The sequence below is a fragment of the Chinchilla lanigera genome, unplaced genomic scaffold (assembly GCF_000276665.1).
Source record: "Chinchilla lanigera isolate Chin_1 unplaced genomic scaffold, ChiLan1.0 scaffold00003, whole genome shotgun sequence".
Lineage (NCBI taxonomy): Eukaryota > Metazoa > Chordata > Mammalia > Rodentia > Chinchillidae > Chinchilla > Chinchilla lanigera.
Window position 1 is genome coordinate 31,185,374 of NW_004955404.1, and position 21,764 is coordinate 31,207,137.

Here is a 21,764-nt window from a genome sequence, read left to right on the forward strand (position 1 = left end):
TACCCATTAAGCAGACATTTGTTAAACATGGGCCAGTAAATTTCAATCCCACTATGCTCATTCACTGACTCTCTCTTTATATTAATAAATTTGGTCAAACTCTGCTAGAATTACATCACTTTGAAAATATTTTCAAATGTATTAGTCACCAAAAGTGAAAAATGAAAAATTTGAGGTCTAAATGGCTGAAAATAATATACTGAAAATAACATGGAGATTTCTTTGTCAGCAAATATCACTGGAAGAGATACAGTAAATATTGCCAAAGTCAAGAAGAAACAAGTATGAGAACAAATAACTAAATAATAGTAATTTAGTATGAAAAATTTTACATACAAAATATTTAGTGTTTTGCAAAGAAAAAGTCAACAATGGAAATTTTAAAATATTGTTATAATATTCTGTTTAGATTATTCTAAAAGGACCTTCAAAATATCATCTTCTTATTCATTGTTAAGTTATCTTCATTTTGAAAAAACCAAGTCAAGTCTATGCAAGAGTATTCTAATTATCTACTAAGAAAACAATAGCCCACTTTTCAGGACAAGATCAACAAAACTTTTTTCAAAGGAAAGAACACATAACGTCTTCAACTACTGCCAAACAGACTAATAAAAACAAAGCCATCAAACATTTACATAGCAAAAAAATAAATAAATAAAAGACTTCCCTGGCCATTCTCTAACTCATTATAGAGTACCATTCTACCTTAGTAAAGGTCTGGTTTTTGTAAAATTAACCACTTTGGGAATTTCTGGCTTCAAGTTTATTGATGCTAAAACTTGTGATAAATGGGATAAAAAAATAGTATGATAATATAAGGCTTTGTTTAACTTTATTCAGGAATTTTTTTATTCCAAAATAACTATCTCTTCAATGGGTAAACTTGCACAGTTTTATCATAACCTGTTTTTAATAAAGAGGTGATTTATTCTTGAGTATCTGGTTTTATGGAATGTTTTTCTTTTGATGGCTCATAAAGCAGCTCTTTTGTATTCAATCCTGAAACAGCATTTAGCAAATATCATAAACTCAGATAGGATGGAGACACCTATACTATGTAGCAATACTCCCACACTGAGTTATTTGTTCTCATACTTGTTTCTTCTTGACTTTGGCAATATTTACTATATCTCTTCCAGTGATATTTGCTGACAAAGAAATCTCCATGTTATTTTCGGTATATTATTTTCAGCCATTTAGACCTCAACAGAAAGAGCAAGCATATTTTCTTCCCTATCATCTGCCACTATATAATGAAATCTCAGAAGAGGCTTTTAAACATCTATCATTATATTTACTATATGATAGCATATCATAATAGGATTAACTCTTACTTGACTTTAAACATCACTGAAAAAGCAGTGGGTTTTTTTTTTTTTTTATGTACTTCACACATAGTAGAACATTTTGCCTGCAAGGCTGGAGGAGAGCTTGCTCAGCGTGCATGAGGCCCTGGGTCTAATTCCCAACACTGCAAAAATGAAATAAAACAAAATGAAATTGCACTTTGCCTGCAAGGTTCTGCCCCAAGTGAATTCCAAGACATCACCCCCTATTAAGCACAAATAACGAAGAGAAGGCACCACTTTCAACCCATTCTCTGTGTGGAATTAAATTCCCCTTCAGGCCACAAGCCACCTCTATGCCACAGATGACAAACAGAGCTATAAAGGTAAGTATATGTAGGACAATCCTTCCGTGAGATACTAGGAAAACTTATTAAAGTTTTATTTTGAAACATAAAAATGCGTATACATGTGTGCTGATATGTTCTTCCTACAAATATACAGATCACCTTGCACTTCATTGTGGGTAGCACTACCATAATGAATGAGCTACATACTGGCAAAATGGGCACTGCAGAGGGCACTGAAACCCCCACTGCCCCAATGAAAATTAAGTCTACCAAGAATAAGGACCATTTTATTATAATTTTTGGAAATGAGTACTCATTTATAAAGACAAATCCAGAAATATTAGTCTTTGTGGTTCAAATCATATTAATGTAGTCTCTTAAGAAATAAGAGCCATGAGGACAGGACATGAACACCTGGTTTCAGCTGTTAAATATCAAAGTGAATATACGGCTGGTACATATCAGCATACTACCGTAGGCTGAATAATATCTCCCTGAGATGTTCTCCCAACCTCTGGAACCTGTTAATAAGTTGCTTTCCATATTCAAGGGACTTTGTAGAGGTGATCAAGGATCTAGGGGTGCGGATAACACACCAAAGGACCCCAAGGCTTCACATGATAGTAATGAAGAGCTGGGTGTGAAGCTGTACAGCCCAGACCTTCTAGCTGGGACCAGAGGGGTAAATATCAGCACTGAAACCAGAGAGAACAGAGCACCTCCCCGGGCCCAGTACAGGCCCATGTCACTGTCACTGTGTGAACATACCCAGGGCTTAGATGCCACCCATAGGAAGGAGGAAAAATCCTAATAAGACTGGATGTAGCACAATTTGTAGAAAAGAAATACACAAAACCAGATTGCAATATACAATCTAACCACTGGTGAATTCCTACCATCTTGTCTAATGAAACTGTATTATTTCTAATGTTTTGTTTTTTTGCTTTTTTTTTTCTCTTTCACAGTTTGATCAATCTTGCATTCTTACATCTGGTAATCTGAGCAACTTCACTGAAGATAACAATATGTAATATAACAAAAACTGTTAATTCCTATCATTTTGTTCTGAAACCCTGTATCATTTTTATTGTTTTTGCTTTTCTTTTTGTCTTTGTTGTTGGTGTTTTGCTATTGTTCTTTTTATTATTCTCTTTAAAATAAAAATAAACAAACTAGATTTGAGTGTTCTGCCATCAGAGGGGTGGGTTCCAAAAAGATGCTACATTGAATTGTAGGGGGAAAAGTGAAGTGTTAATTTTCACAGATGGACTGTATAGTGTGGAAATACTGCAGGTGAATGCTCTCATATTCCTAGTAGACTTGGTATCAAGAAAATTCTCAGCACACATGGGGCAGAGGCAGTCTCTGGGCTTCTCTCCCCTGACTTATTTCATCTGATCTCCTCTTCATCTGAAAGCTGTATACTTGAGACAAAGCCCTAAACAGATTCTGAATAAGGGGATCATGGACTGTCCAAATCTCAGCATGCCTAAACTGGGGACAGTAACAAACCCAGCACTTCACGAGCTCCTAGACTACCAGTCTGCGATGGTAGGAGAAAACTGCAAGAGCATCGTGGCTCAACAGCTTGCACTGGGAGTTCCTCCGGCATTGACAATGGAGGTTTCTCTGCTGCTAAGGAGCAGACTGAAAGAGTGAATGAGCTCCTAAGCAGCGTAACACATACTGTCTAGCCCGAAAGCCAGAAGCATCAATGCTTTGCATGCAGGTCTGAACTCTGAATTCATTATAAACCTAATGAAGCACTTCCCCTTAAAAAAAATAGCAAGTAGAAAACAAAAATATGTAAATTAAAAGCCTGAATATAATCAACAAAAAATGCTGCACCATTTTCTTGATCCTAATAAGCCTCTCGTATGAATCTTTCAGTAAGTCCTGCTGCCTCTCCAATCTAAATAGCGAGGATTTATGACAATCTTCCATAGAACTTGTGTTGTGAAAAACTATCCATAAAACACTTTCAGGACCTTCACCACGCATCAGAGTGTCACAAAGAGCAGTCAAACAGAATAAGAGACTTACCAGGTCACCTAAATGTGTTAAACGATACCAAACCTTAATACTAAATCATAAAAGGCAGAATATATAGTCCATGTGTGGGGAGGAGCTGAAGCTAGAGATCATTCACACATGTGGGGCTAAAGCAAGACCAGCCCCGAGAACATGGAGAGCCTGGGGCAAGCCAAGCAAACAAGTTGATAGGCAGAGGGGTGTCACGTGACACCAACCCGCTGGTGTATAAACACCCTGCAGTTGTTGGGCAGTTTGTTTCTCCCATCAGGAGAGGGTTCCACCTGGCCTCAGCTTTTTGTTTTCTGACTTTTCATTTCCTCATCCTCCACCGCCTACCCTACCTGAGAAGTTGAAGAGCTGCACTGGACAGGGCATCCATGATTTGCTTTCATAAGATTTTATATACAAAACCTGAAAAAGTACAAGATATAGCACCACTTTCCCCGCCACTTTACATCAAGTATTCAAAAACCAGGCAGGTTTCCAGTTTCCACTTCATCATTATCATAAGTTAATCTTTTCTATTTGCTGGAACACATAAAATTATCAGTCAGTAACCACTCCCACACATGATCCTTGTTAGGTACAACTGAAGAAAATATTCTTGTCCCCTCTCATTTTTTTTTATATTGGTTTTTAAGAAACTCAATAAAAACAAGACAGGGTCTTATATCATGCAAATATTTAGTAACTGTTTTAAGACAATTCATAAAAACTAGAAGTTGTGATTGACTCTTCAACATTTATTTCATCAAAATCTCATGACCAGCAAAGACATATTTGTAATTTGCTCTTCATAGAAGGGACCCTGATTGCCAGGAGAATAGGATTACCCTTTATTCAAAAAGGGCAAATAATTCAAGTTTGTCTGATGAGAAGATTATCCTGCTGGAAGAGTTTGAGAAGTCTTCCTCCATACAGGAGAATAATAAGAAGCCAATCTCTTCTCCAATATATAATACAAGGAAGAATAAAGCCTATCAAGCATCTAGCAACCATGGTAGCAATTACTTCTAGCACCAGGCCAACACAGATGGCTAAAAAACCTGAAATAAATAAGCTCTTTCAATGGCATTGTTGAGCTGCTGGGTAAATCAACTTTCTTAAAGTCCTGTCAAGTAAGGAAGTAAACTTCTTTATATTCATAATTTAATGCAAATAAAACTCACATTAATGAATAGCACCTCTTTCTACTGCCACTTAAACTCACTCCCTTGTTTCCACTTAGTTACCTGTAGACATTTCAAATAATACGTACACACTACAGGATGTTCTATCCAAAACAGAATACATCTCCTCTCTCAATAAAAATCAGTCTCTAAATTACCGAGTCTTTAGAGATACTCTTTCACTTCTCTTCGTGTGATCATGATCTCTCCCATCCGTTCCTTGTTGCAGTCTCACCACCCTGGGCCAGACCTTATTTTCATGTATTATTTGTTGTGCTTCTACTATGCATTATTCTGGCACTGGTGATATAGCAATGAAATGATAGACAATCCTCTACCCCATGGAGCTTTCATTGCTCTGGAAGAAGACTCAATAATTAGTAAATGAATACAACAATATATAGTAATTACAGGGTTAAAACTACCCTGAAGGAAGAAAGCACCTCAGGAAGATACTACCGCTAGTCATGGAGAAATCATCCAACCAGATGACATTTGACCAGAAGCCTAAATGAGAATGAGTCATATACAACAGTCTTTGAAAGTGCTCTTGGAAATCATCCATTACCCTATGACACTTTAAATCTGGTATTTGTAGAACTCTGGGGCCATGTTTCTCAAAGTACTTCTTTAATTAACACATGATGATTGTACATATTTATAGGGTACAGTGTGATAAGTTGATACACCTATATGGAATGCAATGATCAAATCAGCATGGTTAATGTTTGCATCTCTTAGAAATATTCATTATTTGTTTCTGTTGGGAACCTTGAATTCTTTCAGCTAGTTCTACGTAAAACATACACAGATGTTCCTCGTTTAACAACCTACCTGTTTAATGATTGTTGGATTTATAACCGAGGTACACTGTTCGGATTTAGGACCTGCCACACAGACTCATGACCTATCTTTTCTTTTGTACAGTTTTGTACATCTTGTTTATAGAGCGTTACTGCCTTTTCTGTACGGTATACCTTGTTTATACACTACTGTAATTTTTGCTGATTGTACGCTACAGTAGTTTGATGTTCTGCTATACACTATAGTTCTGCATGTAAGAGTTATGCAACAAAAGCAAAAGTCGGGGCTGGGGATTTAGCTCAGTGGCAAAAGCGCCTGCCTGGCAAGCGCAAGGTCGTGAGTTCGGTTCCCGGTACCGGAGAAAAACCAAAAAAAAAAAAAAAACAAAAGCAAAAGTCATCAAGTTCGAGTTTCCTTCGACTATGTCTTTGTTCCGAATATGTATTGCAATGTATATTATATACAATTCCTCATTTAGTGACAAATTTATTTAATGACCTAATCACAGGAATGGAACTCTGACCTTAAAGAATATATGCAGTAAATTGTAGACTGTATTATAGAACTGTGCTATAGAATAGTAAAACATTCTTCTCTTTTAGTAAGTACTGGGTCAAATAATCACTACTTCTTGAACACTGTTGTAGTTCCTTTTTCTGGTGAATTTGGAACTACAACAATCTAACATAAAGAACATGGTATAGACTAATAATATCCATGCTTCATCACAATAACTGCAAGGAAAGATTCAATTCTGTCATCAGGACTCAACACATTGTTACACAGAGCATAGCTAGTGCTCTGCTCATTCCTCTCCCAAACAGGCCAAACTGTGTAAAGTTGTGGTGGGAATACAAAGTAGGGAGAAACCACTGGCATGTGGAACTCAATTCAGAACTGGTGTTTTGTTCTTTCCACATGCTTGATCTGTTAGGATTGTATCTGCCTTCACAGATGTGTTCAAATATCAATTCTGCTGTAAAATGACTTCTGCTTCCTTTCTGTGTGGCTCCTGGAGTCTCACACACTGTACTGGGAGACGACGTTTCTTTTAATCCTCTGGTATGTGCCTCTTTCATATCACATTGGCCTTTTAGAAATCAGATTTAATTCTAAACTCACATGCTTTATGAAAAAAATCAACATGTTGTTTTCTGGCCCTCTGTATGGGTTTTATGCACAAGCTAGCTTTTTATATGCTAGTTTTATTTCCATGAACTGGAACTTGCATTAGCATGCCTTTTAATCCTTCACATTGCAAAAAGAGTGTTAAGGTGCTAAGTAAAACAAGCACTGATAAACCCCATTAGATGTGTCTCTCAACCCTAATAATCAAGAGCTGGTTATTATACCTTCTCACTGAAATTCAGTTTCACTTCTGTGGGAGGGGCTTGTTTCCAGTCTGTGATACAGAGGAACATTTTAAGCAAAATACCACGATTAAATTTTTAAACTGAACAAATTATTCATACTTTCTTTTCTGAATTTAGCAGTGAAGGTTCGTGCATTAATATATATAGGAGTAAAATCATCAACTTTTCTCTGTGTTCATGCCAACTTCTAAAAAAGAAACACTTGCTTTCACAGAAACATGGAAGAAGAAACCATCCCTTCTAATTCTTCTCACTTCTCCCCATGGGGGGAAGTGATAAATACCATCCTTTGGAAGACATACTGAGTGTTAGAAGTTTGACCTTGTCTTTTTGGAGCTGCTTGTCCACAGGCCACATGCAGTCTTCTGTCCCCCACAAGCTTAGTCCACCAATAGACACAACAAACAGATCTCTTCCATCTCAGGTGTTACACTGGGAAGTAGCCTAGCAGAAAGCAAGCTGGCATTTTTCACCCTTACGTTTAATACAGGTTCCCAAATTGCTTAGCACTTTAGTGGCACAATTCACCATTTACAGAGGTAATTCTCAAGTGTGGAAATAAGATGAAAACGAACAGCCAGGGAATATATCTGTACCTGCTGCCTAAGTGAAAGGAAAGAAGAGCTAAGCCGGAGGAATATTTATGAAATTTTAAAAGAGAAATAGCCTATGCCTTATAAGCCATCTGTATAGAAATTTCTACTCAACTTGTCCCTGCTTCCTACAAAACACAGGTGAGGACATAATGAAAATAACGAAATTAGCGTAAGATTGAAAACTTGGCAGTCCAACACTAGAACTCCAGGGGAATTCCTATCAATTACCACAAAGTGGAACTGTAAATTATTTAAGGGGCAAAGCCTATATTTAGCTTGAAATGTACCAGTAAGACACAGCCTGCATGCATGTAAGCCAGCTTTCCATGACTGTAACCAAGTATTTGAAAAACAACTCAAAGGAGGAAAAGGTTATTTTTGGCTCATAGTTTGATCCATGGTCCACAGACTTCATCACTTTGGGCTGGCAGTGAAGCAGACCATCATGGCTGAAGGGCATGGCAGAGGAAAACTGCTTACCTTAATGGCAGCCAGGTAGCAGAACATGCGAGAGTCAGGAAGGAAGGGGCTGGCCAGGGACAAGACATCATTCCCAAGGAAATGTCTGCAGTGACCTACTTCCTCCAACTAGGCCCCACCTCCTACAGTTTCCATCATCTTCCAAAACTACCATCGAAGTATGCAAGCTTCTCCACTGAGAAAGTTGGAACCCTCATGATACAATCACATTCCAGAAGCCTCCCCCCCAACACCGCTATCCCAGACACCAGGCTTCCAATGCACGAGCCTGCAGGGGCACAGTTTATATCTAAATCCTAACACTATACCTCAGCTAGAGTTACAGTGTATCAGAACACAGCAGAACAGAAATGCCTCCCAGCAGACTGGCCCTCCCACTTCAGCAGCCAGTGTACACAATCATTTCTTTCCACAATATTCTGAGTCACCCATTCCCCAAGAAACTACACAAGAGGCAAAGGACAACACACTAATACTGGCAAGTACAGTTTGTATTGCTGATATATGGAGACTGGAATAGTGGTGACCTAGGTGGCTTTTTATATTCTCAGGTTATATTGCTGGAAAAATAGTGAGAGAGAGAGAGAGAGAGAGAGAGGGAGGGAGGGAGGGAAATGAGAGTCATCTTTTTAAAGTTGTGGAAACTGGGTGAGGTGCCTTGCACATGTAGAATCTCCAAGTGAATCTCCCTGAAGGTCAGTCAGCCAACACCAACCCCTGCATGATCTGGGAAAAGGCACATCACAACTGTTCCCCCACTGTCAATGCTTAGTCTTTTTACTGGATCTCTGGGAAGCATCTGTCACAACGGGTTTCCCTCTCCTTGAAAATATGGTCTCGATTTGGCTTCCAGGGCACCAGACTCTTGGTTCTTTTCCTGCCTCAGCAGACAGTTTTACGTCTTTGATCTATAAACTGCAGGACCCAGGACTCAGTCCTTGGACAACTTCTCCACTCTAGTTACATTTGGAATCTTGGTGATGTCCTCTCAATTCTCAGTGTAGAGTCCATCTAGTCCCCAGTGACACTACATAATCACTTCCAGCCTAGTCTTCTGCCATGAAGGCCACACCTGCATTGCCAGATGACTGTTCAACACTGCCACTTAGATATCTAATAGAGCTGGGCATGATGGCATATGTGCCGTAATCCCAGATACGTGGAAGACTAAAGCAGGAGGAGCACAACTTCAAGGCCAGCCTGGGCAATTTAGCAACACCCTATCTCAAAATTTAAAGTTTAGGGATGTATAGTTTATTCACGCCTTGGGTTCAGTCCCCAAGTTTCCCCCCAGACTTGTTATTCAGTTCTATTCCAGGAGAATGTTCCTAAGTCAGATGCATTAGTTAGGTCCAACAAAGTGGGCCTTACGTGCCTTTGATGCAAATATACAATGTATGTTGCTCTGTGCTTCCTAGCAGTCCCTCCACATCACCAGTGCTTCCCTTCTTGCTTCCAGACATCCTGCGCTCTGACTGAGCACTGTACTACTGTCCGCTATTTCACGGTACAGTCAGCACTCAGCAGCAAGACTGTGACAATGTCCAGTAGACACATGAGCTACTTCTGCAATCGGTTGGTATCTACAGATGTTTGTTAAGCAAGGCCTGTTCACATCTATGAAGGCTAGCAACTCTAATGTTCATAAGTCAGGGACTTACTGTATTTTTAGTTTTTTTTTAAGAGTAGTTATCTAATAGACTACATCATGTTTAAGAAGCAAATTTCTGCTCTCTCTGCCCTAATACTTCTGGCACTCTACTTTTACCTTTAAGATACACACGCACTACACACCCCACATAATCTTCCTGCTCCTTTCTGCCCTGCTCCTACCCTATTGATATGAACCTCACTTTTTACCTGGACAGTTTCAACAAACTCTGAGTGGGTTTCCCTGCTTTTATCTTCACCCTTTTGCGAGTTACTGTGCACACAGAAGTCTACAGAGCTTTTAATACATAAGCCAGCCCATTTCACTGCTCTGCTCAAAGCCCTCTGGTATCCTCCTATCCCATTCATAAAGATAACATCTCGCAGTCGCCTGCAGAGCCGCGCCCTTCCTCTTCCCATCCAGTCCTTCCTAGTTCTCTTCCCACCACATCTGCTTCATAAGCACATCAAATAAGTCTCCTTCAGACTGGACCACTTGCTGTAGAATGCTTTCCTTCAAACATCCATGTGATTTGCTCCCTGTTCCTTCAGGCTTTGAAGAGATTGTGCCCTGATCACTGTCAAATCTGCATTTGCAGCACTCGTGGATCCTTCTGACCATGACTGCTTCCTAGCGGCCAAATCATCACTTGCATGTTATACCTCATCTATTGCTTTATCGCCTTTCGGTAGAAACAGAAACTTGATCTGAGCCAAAACATTGAACTTATTCATTGTTATAATCACAGTACCTAAAGCAGTGCCTGACACATAACGTTTGAATGACAGATTTGAAAAACTGACTCTTCCTCTGTCTGTAGATCAAGTAAACAAATACAAAGATACCATAGAACCAGTATCCTAGAAGAAAATAGCACTCACAATTTATAATGACAAAACTTTCATCACTAAAGCAAGACAGTGTGAGGAAAAAAGCCATAATAACAGAGAAGAAAAACAGGATAAGATGAACATACAAATGGCTTAAATGAAAAGGAGTAGCAGTTAAAAAAGATGTTGGACAAGAACACTAAAATCATGATGCAAAAATCTGAGCATGAATTGGGGGCAGTAACACGCAGAATTAATAAGGAAGAAAATGAACTTGGCTTATTGGATCACTGCATGTTGAAGGTTACATGTCAGGTGAAAAACAAGGAAACAGAAGTTCACTTCTGTGAAAATGTAGGGAGATGAACAAGCCCAAGTGCTGCTTGTGGGGTCTAAGCTGGTAGCATGCTTCTGGAAACCATTTTGGCAATATATATCATGAAAGCCTTAAAATGCATAAACTCCGAGCTAATAATCTCACCTCTACAAACGGAGGTGTGACAATAATGAATCCACAGAATTTATATTAGAAATGTATTTATATGCAATATAATTACATATACTAAAATGTGAAATATTAAAAACAACTGAAATGTACACAATGGTGACATTATCAACTAAATATTAGGATATCCAAACAATGGAACACTACCCAATTATTAAAGAAATAGAATGCTGGGGGTACACCTCAGGGGTAGAGTACTTGTGCAGGGACTTGAGCTCAGTCCCCAGCATGAAGGGAAAGGGAAAACAAGATCTTCACAACATGGAAAAATGCACAATTCAGTGTTAACTAAGAAGCAGAGTAAAAGCCTATATACAGAGTGAGTTCAAACACAGCTCTTTAAAGTTTAGAACTGCGAATTATATTCATTATGCTATGGGGAATTTGGCAAATTTTCCTCAGTAAATAAATATGACTAAGAATAGAAATAAAGAGTAAGTGCTCAACAAAAATTGAACCTGGAACTAAAATTGTAATTTTCTCCCACATTAATACTTTATAACTACATACTTTACATCTATCCTGATGTGGTTATCATCTCCTGTAATCACGTATCTGCTTACATTATCTTAAAGGATTTGAGAAAGTTTTACATTAGTTCAAAGCATGCTAAAGTTTTTATTCTTGCATTTTCATTCCAGATTTCTAAAACAGAATGCTTTTTTCTCTGTAGATTTTCTAAACTCACTGAGGTAACAAAATGAATGTAAAGATTTTATTCAAATGATTCAATCATTTATTATCACATTTCTTATCATAAAAATGTTTTGTATTCAAAGATATAACTTTATTACAATAATGACAAAGTTCCTCATTAATGTTTTCCATTAAAAACATCAAGACTGTAGCAATAGTTTCACAGGTGCACACATACCAAAATTTGTCAGATTGTACCGACTTTAAAGATGTGCAGTTTATTATATACCAGTGATATTTTAGTAAAGCTGCCAAGTAAAACATACTATCTGGAACGCTCATGTACCAAATATGATTAAAAGGCCAAAAAGGGAGACATGTACACACCAGTGAAAAAAACCACTCTTTAAATGTATCAGCAAGTTTATTTACAAATGCAGCTGAACAGAAAAGCTCATTAATTTCTGGAGAAAACTTTTGGTATGTAAACCATGGGTATTTTCCATTAATGAAAGCAAGCAGTTTCTACTGGGAATTACTTAGCAACAATTCTGGTGAAGAAAATAGAGCTCCCATCATCAAGCAAATAAATGTTATATAAGCTAAATATTTTTTCCATTATATGACATAGGTGGAAAGGATCCAGAAAGCAAATTTAGGAGTGGATTTAAATGAAAATTTTCATATGCTTCTGCATTAACTTAGTATACATTACAATAAACTGAGCGGATGCAATTACATATTTATATTAACTATTCCAAATAATGTTTAAGAACTTTAAAAAACAATAAAATACCCTCCTCAAAACACCACTAAAAAGGTAAACTAGATCATTATCCACCTCAAAAATATTTTTAAATTCTTCTTTTTCTCTTGTGCTTTTCAGATGCTAAATTCAGTAAGTGAATACTGCACTTTTCCCCACACATAATTTCTTTCTTATAAACAACAAAAATACAGGTTCTACCAAGACTACAATATTCCCAGATAGTCTAATGAAGCCCCTCAAAAGTTATTTTTTTTTTAAAAAAATCCAGAGCAAAAAAGACATACAACATATATTTATAGATCTACATCAGCAGCAACCGCCTCTTCTTCTATCTGCAACAGTGCTTTTGAATGGAGGCTTACATCACATGGCGGTTGGCCGTCCAGCTGATCAGGCAAAGAGAGAAGAGAAAAAAGTGTTCAGATTCAGACACATGTGAATATTGCCACCTGGGATACATAGCAGTCATCACGCAGAGAGCAAGCCAGTGAGGTACAAAGAGTCATCTGTCACTCAGTCTTAGGATAAAGCTAGGTAAACAGCAGCCTCTGGGCTCTAGAATTATTTTTAAATGGAGTAAAGCTAACTGCTAATATAGAAAGAAATTACACTCAACTCTCTCTTATTTGCACTGAAGGAAAGAAAAGGCATGGGCAATTTTACAATAATTATTTCAAAAATCAATTATATTTGGCTTTGGAACAAAGAGAAAAATGCACACACATACACACACTCCCCTAGTCCATGCCCAGCCTTGACATCCTCCAGCCTCAGCACCAGTGTCCAGGGAAGGCCCGGATAGCTGGGAAAGTAGGCTCAGAGCCACAGGCAGATAAAAGAGAGTTGGCAGAACTTAAGCCATTTCCAAAGCACTCTTCACATAAGGGTCCATACAAATACCTCGGAGTTCAAAAGCAAATGGTTTTGCTGATACCACTTGTACCACCCTTTCATAGTAAGGAAGAAACACGTTACCAGCATCAAGGCTCAAAATACACACAACAGTAATGGTTCTCCTGCTGTAGCTATAAACAATACACAAACTAATTATGCTATTCTACATTTCATAACACATAAGCACATGCTCAATATAAAGTAGCATTTGAAATATTTTTAAACTCAAATTTTGCAAAAGATGAAATACCATATAATCAGAATTAAGGCTCCCTTTTAAAAAATATTGTGTGTATTAATGTCTGATTATACATCAACACTAAACATAGTGACTTTTTTATTACTTTAAATGGTAATTTTTGAAGTTGTTAAGGTCTAAATCGCATAATCAAAGTTTGCTAGATAACAGAAATAAGCTGATGATAAGAGACCAAGTAGACGATAATCTCGGAAGACGATCTGTTTAACTATTTCGGTTTGACTGTGTAGTCTTGAGAGATCAGCACTTTCTCCAGACCCTGCGCTGACCACATGAGGCACTATGCTAACTTTCAGATGTGTGCCCTTCTTCATTTCCTCAACCCCACATCCCACTCTTGTGTGGCGAACCTTGACAGTGACCCATCTGCCACACACTCTCTTTAAAGGGGCAAGATCCTGAAGCCCTAGAATGCTATGGTAGTGAACCCGACGGGGAGCTGGCTGCTGGCTCAGGGAAATGCATGGGAACTCGTGGTCTCTTTAAAAGACAAGAAATTTTCTCTCTGATTTGCTCTCTTACATTTGAATCTGAGATAGCAGTCGTTGCAGTACAGTTGGTGGTTTCTGATTCTAACTTCGGCTCCTGTGCAAGAGCCTCCAAGGTCACACTCACAGGACACACACTAGGGGACAAAAAAGAACACCCGCCATCAGTAAGCTCAAGAAAGTTCAGAATGCACAGAACGTAGCCGCTAAGCTCTGGGATACATTTCAACAAACAAAAAAGAAAAATTTTTTTAAAAAAGCTAAGAGATGATTAGTAGATTAAAATCAAGCCTGCCAGATAAGACATTATTTAAAGCATTCATAAAGCCAATTTTAAGAGCCAAGATGATCATTCTAATATACCCTCCAAAGCAGAAGTAATTTTCTGATTGGCTTAAAGAAATTTAGTCTTCATGCACTCTCGATATAGCAGAGGATAAGTTAGCACATGAAAGGACGGGTTAAAGTGAGTGGAGTTCATGTTTCTGGCATTCTACTCTGTGGTGGGCCATGCCCAACGTTCCCGTGCCACTAGCTTGGTGAGTGTTCCCACAGGGCACCTCTCTCTTTAATGCTGGGAATTTTAGTCCCATCTGCTCAAACACTAATTATTTTGACTCATTCTGCTCTACCTAACAGCCCAAGCCAGCGCAGTGCATGCTTAAACAAGCTGTGGTCTGTGGGACTCAACAATCAACAAATGAGAACCTTGCTTCTGGCCCAATGCATGTTCAAGAACCAACAGATATCTCTCTAGAAACAAGTACTGCAAAACTAGGCAGTTAGAACAGCCTCAGTTCTTTGTTATATACACAATCCTATCAGGCCTATTAGGCTGTGTAATTGTGAAAATATTTACAATGGTTTTTCCTTACATATTCTCCCTAGTCAAAGCTAGGCTTTCAGACACTGTGGTAATTATATGTTCCTGTGCCATCAGTAACACTGGTAAATTGTATTTGAAGTATGCTTGTGGTAACACATCAGAGAAAACATTTATGCACTGCAAATGCTGTTTATAGAATTCTAACAGATTAGAAATAGGAAATGCACGATGTTCTCAGGCTTACTTTTTATAACAAGGTTCAAGTTTTTAGAACCAAGTAGTAGCAAGTGTTGTGTGAATCCAATGCAGCACAGACTGACAAACACAGCACCTAGCTTGTTAACGGCACAACCACACCCAGCGGCTCCAAGAAGCCATGCGCTCTCCAAGCAAAGCTTTGCAGGCCTGCAGGCTGTTTGTTGCAGTCTCACCTTAAAACAATGTAAATGATAACAAAGACCCAGGGACTCGATGATCATGGCAGCTCCTTTGCCCAGAATGTTATTACAGTAGGAGCACACGCGCTTCCCACTGACTGACCTAGATGCAGAACAAGAACGGAAGGGAGGCTTTCACCTGTGCAGTGCAAGGCTTGTGTTTAAAGTCACTCTGGATTAACATCAATAATGATAATTCAAGACAGGCTCTGAGGACTAGAGGAGAAAACCCTTCACAACCACCTACAGCATGTCCTGACTACTGTAATCTTGGACAATCTGCACAGCAGCTCTTGCTGCTTGATGCCTATCTGCCTTAATAAACAACCTGAGTGTACATTAGTCCATGTGGCACTTGGTGACACCATCCTCCTCAGGTCACCTGTGAACTCAGCAGTTCATCTCTCTTCCTCTGATCCACTACATCTTCTTGCCAGGTAAACTCCCCAGAGCCCTCATCTTCTCTCACATCATACCACCTCCCAAAGGCTAAGAACTGCCCCAACTTCCTTTTTAGATCCCTTGTGAGCCCTCCATGGTGTGCTTCTTAGCTTTACTTTGTACCTTATTGCCCAATTTTCTACTGAAACAGAGGTGTTGGTGCTCTCCCAACTGTGCCTCTTGGTTTCTACAATCACTTCTGCTGAGAATGAAATGGGCACTACCAAGCTGGGCCTGGTGGCACAAGCCTGTATCCCAGCACTCGAGAGGCTGAGGCAGGAGGATCTTTGCGAGTTCAAAACCAGCCTAGGCCACCAAGTGAGCTCAAGGCCAGCCAGAACTGCATCGCGAGACCGTGTCTCAAAAAAGAAAAACAAAAAACAAAAAAAAAGAAAAGAAAGAAAAGAAATGGGCACTACCAGACAGCGACAACAGGGGAGGGAACGCCCACTTTACTTTTGGATGTGAGTCTCACCTCTCTCCCAGGGCTAAGGTACTTTCTCTTTACCTTCTCTTTACATTCGCTGGCATTTGGACAGTCCCTCAGGCGCACTGAGCACTGCATGGCTGCTAAGTGTTCGATGTCGTGACAGTTTTGTAGGGTCTGAGAAACGTTATATTCTTTTGGATATAAAATGTTTTCTTATAAAATCTCTTATTGGACAGCAAAAAAACTAATATCACTATCTGTCAACTCATAAGCACTTTATTTGTGATGAAAAGTAGTACATGTCAGTAGAACAGAAGCACTTCTATATGTACTTAGGTGAAGCTCAAAGGACCTGAGGAGAAGCTGTGCTGATGTAACACAACCCACGTTGACATCTGTGCTTCACTCCCTAGCACAAGGCAAGCAGCTCCTCAACGGGTTATCAATCAATCTCTTACACACTTCCCACACCACAGGACCTGCGGAATTCAGCTGATACAGCCTGGACATGATGTTGGCAAACCAGATAGTGGGTACACAAAGGTTTTGGCAATCAAAACCCCAAAAGTAAGATCTAACCTATTTAATAATTTTCTCTTAAATTCATCCTGTTAAAGGCTTCCCAGGCTATAGAGCTTGATTACAGTGTTTTTCTTTTTCATTCAGTTCCTTTGCAATATTGCTTCTACTCATACTCATGAGCTGCTGTGCATTTTTGTGATTCTGCATGTAAGACTATTCATATTCCTCTTCCTCTCAGACACTGACCACAAGCACAGGGAAACTAGGTCTCAGATGGGTCCACAGGACCTCTCTGAAGGTACTAAGAGAGGCTTCTCAATGATTTGATGAAAGAACTGACTTAGATACATTCAAAAGGGCTCATATTTCTTGACCAGAATGCTGGGACAAGGCCTGGGAATATTTTTAATGAAAAAGACTCCTGAGACCAAGAGAGGAAAAAGAGAAACACGGCCTCACCTGCTGCGGAGCTGAGAGCCCGGCTGTGAAGCAGAAGAGGAATGGGTGGGCAGGGTGGCAGACTGAGTAGTGGCCACACCGGAAGTGGTAGCCGTCTTCATTGGGCCAGAAGGAGGGACCACACTGGAGGACGGGTTCCGCATGTAGGCACGGTTGGACGTGGACAGGAACTGAGGAGATGGGCGGCTGAAGTCTTGAACCGAGGAAGAAGCGCAGACTCCCGAAGACTGATTGAGCCAAGGGGACTGTCTCCAAGAGCCGGGCCTCGGGGAGTCCAGGTTATCTAGAGACTCCCCTCTGAAACACACAGAAGGACTCATCAGGACAGCACCAGATGCTCAGCTAGAAATCTACCAAATACCGCGTGACAGCCATGAAAAGATCCATCTTACACATTTCATACCGGTATCTAAGAAGTCCAGTTATGTATAAAAGCACCGTTAGTAAACTGTGCGTCATCATCAGAGGAAGGGCACATTTCAATTAACCTTCACTTTTATTTTTATTTATCTAGTGCTTGGGAAAAAGAATAAGTACCAACCAAAGGGTAAAGGAAACCTGGAAAATATCTTTAAATGAAGGCTAACAAGAAGGAGACAGGCACCTACCCTTTACATCTCTAACAGACATATAAATCTTAAAATTTTTAAAAATTCAACCAAAAACTGTATTTCAAGCACTTAAATATGGTAAGTACTAGACTAGACACTGTAACTATGGTTTTAAACTTAATTTTCACAACAGTATACAAGATACTTTTTAAAAAATCTCATAGATGTTAATTTGTCCAAAGTAAAAGCCAGTCAGTGGCTTTGCAACCCCATCATCCTGATTCTAAAGCTACCAGGCCACAGCTCCCAGAAGGCTCTCCTTCACTGAACTCCCGAGCTCTCACTTTCAACAGCCGTTTACTGTCTACATCCTGAGAAGTACTCATCTGCCACATTTGAAATAGGACTGAGCTTACAAACTAGTTTAAATACATCTTTTAGAAAGTTTTTCTTAAAATTGCATACTTACACTAATAGTGACCTACCTAAATTAACTCCAAATTATGAGGACTTCTCCTACCTGGTCAAATTTTTTGTTATTTCTCTTATGAGATTTTCTTATGCCAAATTTAAAATGGTTTATTTACTTTAACATTATAAAAGTAATATATCAACCTAGGGAGAAAAACTCAAGCAGTACAGAAGGGTATTTGAGGGAGGGCAAGGGTGCTTTCTCCCTTGCTTACTATAACTACCCATGAATTCCTTACCACCCGAGTCCCTAATGGTAACCACTCTTAGCTGTGGGTCCTTCCAGACCATTATCACCTATGCAAATAAATATTTGTATATGCATTCAAATCTACACAAGTATAGACATGTTTATATACATATCCAATGTGCTCCTAACCATCTATCAAATGGGATTGTTCCACAACAGTCTTCAATACCTTGTCTACCAGTTAAGACATACTGTCTCCTTCCTTGTTTGTGTGATGGTCTGTACCCTGGAGGCCCCCATGAGCCAGGCCTTCAGTATCCACTTCAGTATCCACTGCCCAGTACACTCCCCTCCCCCTAACTCTGGGCTTGACCTGTGACTAACTTGGGCAGTGAGGCATCAGCTAACATGATGTACTGCAGTGTGATAAACATAGGCCAGGGACTGTCCTTCTAAGCAGACTACCTCTACCACGCCCTGAGGAAGCACCCACAGCTCTGTATAGTGAGTCTCACAGGAAAAGAGATTCCTAGTCAAGAGTTCTGGCTGCGCTCTCAGCAGAACCTCTACATGAAGGGCAGGAAATCACAGCTCCTTACCAAGATATGTACAGCTTCCACACTAAGGATTCTTTTCTTTTTCTTTCTTTCTTTTTTTAAACAAAGTCTTACTGTGTATTCCAAGCTGTTCTTGAACTCCCTGTGTATTCCAGGCTGGTCTCGAACTCACAGTGATCTTCCTGCCTCAGCCTCCCAAGCACTGGGATTACAGGTGTGCACTGCCATACCCAGCTACATTTAACTTTTGTTTCTCTTTCCTATAAATTGCTTATTTGTATCACATGTCTATTTTTTGTGAAGTGTTCAGAGCTCATTTGTTTTTTTTTTTTTTAAATGTTGTTTGTATACTGAGAAAATTTCCTCTTTATTGATAGTTATAAATAACTTTATAACTAAATATTATAAATAACTTTTCCTGGTTAAGGAAATACTGAATCAAAGTAGCTGCAGTATTTGCCCACCTACTCATCTCCTCTCCAATTTACAGTTATATATTCACCTTCTTAATGTTATAAAATTTATGTTTTTCATACTTTGTGAAACCCATTATGATACCAATGTAACCATTATCCCCTTATAAACATAAATAAAGTTTCCTTTGTTTCTTAATTCAACAGCCTTTTTAAATAATCAGAGTCCCACTTCAGAGTTTTAAGGCCAGACTTAACCCATTAACCATGTGGTCCTGCCCAGCCATCTTCCCTGCTTGAGCTAAAGTTTCTCTTTTTTTTTTTTTTGGTTTTTCTCCGGTACCAGGAACCGAACTCACGACCTTGCGCTTGCCAGGCAGGCGCTTTGCCGCTGAGCTAAATCCCCAGCCCGAGCTAAAGTTTCTCTTCACATGGAAACACACAGTTATTATCTCTACCTCTCCCCGCATTAAATGAGATGGTGTAGACAAATTAAGAATCATGCTTGGCACAAATAGTGCTCAATAATATTGTCTTCAATTTGTCTTACTTTCACCAAATACCCAAAGGAGAATAAATCATAATGATATCCTTGCATATCCATGAATTAAATATTGGCCTCACAGTGAACCAGAAGTAATGCCTAAACTGCCTCTCACCTTCTCATAATTCCAGGCAGGCAGAGAGGCTCTTTATTCACACTGGAACTGCGCTGCCGGATCCAGCTGTTGTCGTTGTGCAGGGATGTTCTCTTCCTCATCTCCTGAAGGATTTGCTGTCTCTCCAACTCTGCTCCCGAGGGGCCCTGATCTTTCTTGGAGCTCCTCTGTGAAAAAGTAGTACTTTCTATTCGGTCTAAATACTTGTTGCTTCCTAAAGTAAAAACACATCAAAAGTTTCAGGGTTAGTAGATAAGAAATGATAGTAGATAAAGCTCCAAAGACAGGACAGCCTATAAGGTGACACTTGCACGGGGGCTAACATTATCAACTTCCCATGAGGTGTTTGCATGAGAAGAGATACTGTCTCCTCTTACTGCTGGAAATTCCAGCTCCACATAGCCAGAGGCAAACCACGGGGCACTGAGGAGAATCACAGCCCTGCCTAACAGAGGAAGCAATCAGTATGGGTTTCAGCAACAGTCAGTTACAAAACGCTCATCTTGTTATATTCCCTTCCATTCTTCCTTTCCTTCTTAAATTAATCAGTCACACACTCCCTGAATGCTTGCTGGGACAGCTCTACAAGAAAACAAGGAGTTTTCTTTTTAGAAACTCACACTCCCCCTAGGGAGAGACACACGGCCTGTTTGTGGCATAAGGCACAGATTAAGTCATGTCCAAGTTGCAGGAATGTGGGAGTTGAATATGTGTATTCCATCACTGAAATGGCTTTGTGAACAGGAAAAACAGCCACGTAACACAAATGGCAGTCCGTGAATGTTATCATACTTGTTTCTGCTCTAAGAAACCTGCAGAACTGTAATTTGGATGTTGAACGTACCCCAAGGGCTTTCTCTCTTGAATTTGTTGATTAATTTCTAATTTAGGTAAAACAACTACAACTTTGAAGTATCATCCATGACTTCCTTAATGTGGATTAAGAAATTTTATCTAAGGATACTGCTACTGTTATTCTTTCAGAATTTATGATTTATCTAGTCTCATCTTCCAGTAAGCAATGAACAAAGCCACCAAAGATTTCTTATACAGACTGTATTTATCATAGACTGTTAACATAGACTGTATTTAACACAGACTATATTTAACATCAATTTAGCTCAATACTAAATGAAACATTTTCTATTTTAAGGTATTTTATTGGCATAACCAAGTTATTTCCTCAAAAATTTAATCATTTCCACTGCGTATTATTTAGAAACTTGTAATTCATTAATAAAAGGGAGAAAACACACATACACAAAGTAATCAGATTGGACACAAACCACAACCATGAATAAGATTACTCCAGAGAGTCACACTCACTCTTCTAACAGGCCACGTGAATACAATCACTATAGGTTAAAAGTATTTAATGGAAGATTGAAGTACTTAAATCACTATTTTAACAGTGGCAAGGGGCAAATTCAGAAAATAAAGAAATGGAAAAATCAAATAGGGAAAAAGTCCAAAGACCAGAGGAATGACTTACTAAATTGAAAATTATGGGGCTGGGGATTTAGCGCAGCGGCACAGCAGCTGCCTGGCAAGCGCAAGGTCATGAGTTTGATTCCCAGTCCCAGAGAAAAAAAACCCAGAAAATTACGAAGGAAGCCAATTTGATTACAGTTAAGATTTCTTAAGAGGGGAAAAATTTAGAAAAAAAAGGGGGGGGCTGGAA

General features: G+C 39.2%; 1 protein-coding gene across 13 annotated transcripts in view; it reads right to left on the reverse strand.

Annotated features, from left to right (window-relative positions):
• Positions 1-11,782: 11,782 nt before the first annotated feature.
• Lmo7 (LIM domain 7) overlaps positions 11,783-21,764 on the reverse strand; it is a gene marked incomplete at its 5' end in the record, with an annotated part of 191,416 nt that continues 181,434 nt past the window's right edge. For 11 of the 13 annotated variants that reach the window (XM_013516569.1, XM_013516572.1, XM_013516566.1 and 8 more), the window contains 5 exon segments: positions 11,783-12,872; positions 14,162-14,264; positions 15,385-15,493; positions 17,243-17,539; positions 20,084-20,297. In XM_013516569.1, the coding sequence (XP_013372023.1) occupies positions 12,850-12,872; positions 14,162-14,264; positions 15,385-15,493; positions 17,243-17,539; positions 20,084-20,297 (746 nt within the window). In that variant the 3' untranslated portion in view covers positions 11,783-12,849. 13 annotated transcript variants of the gene reach the window in all.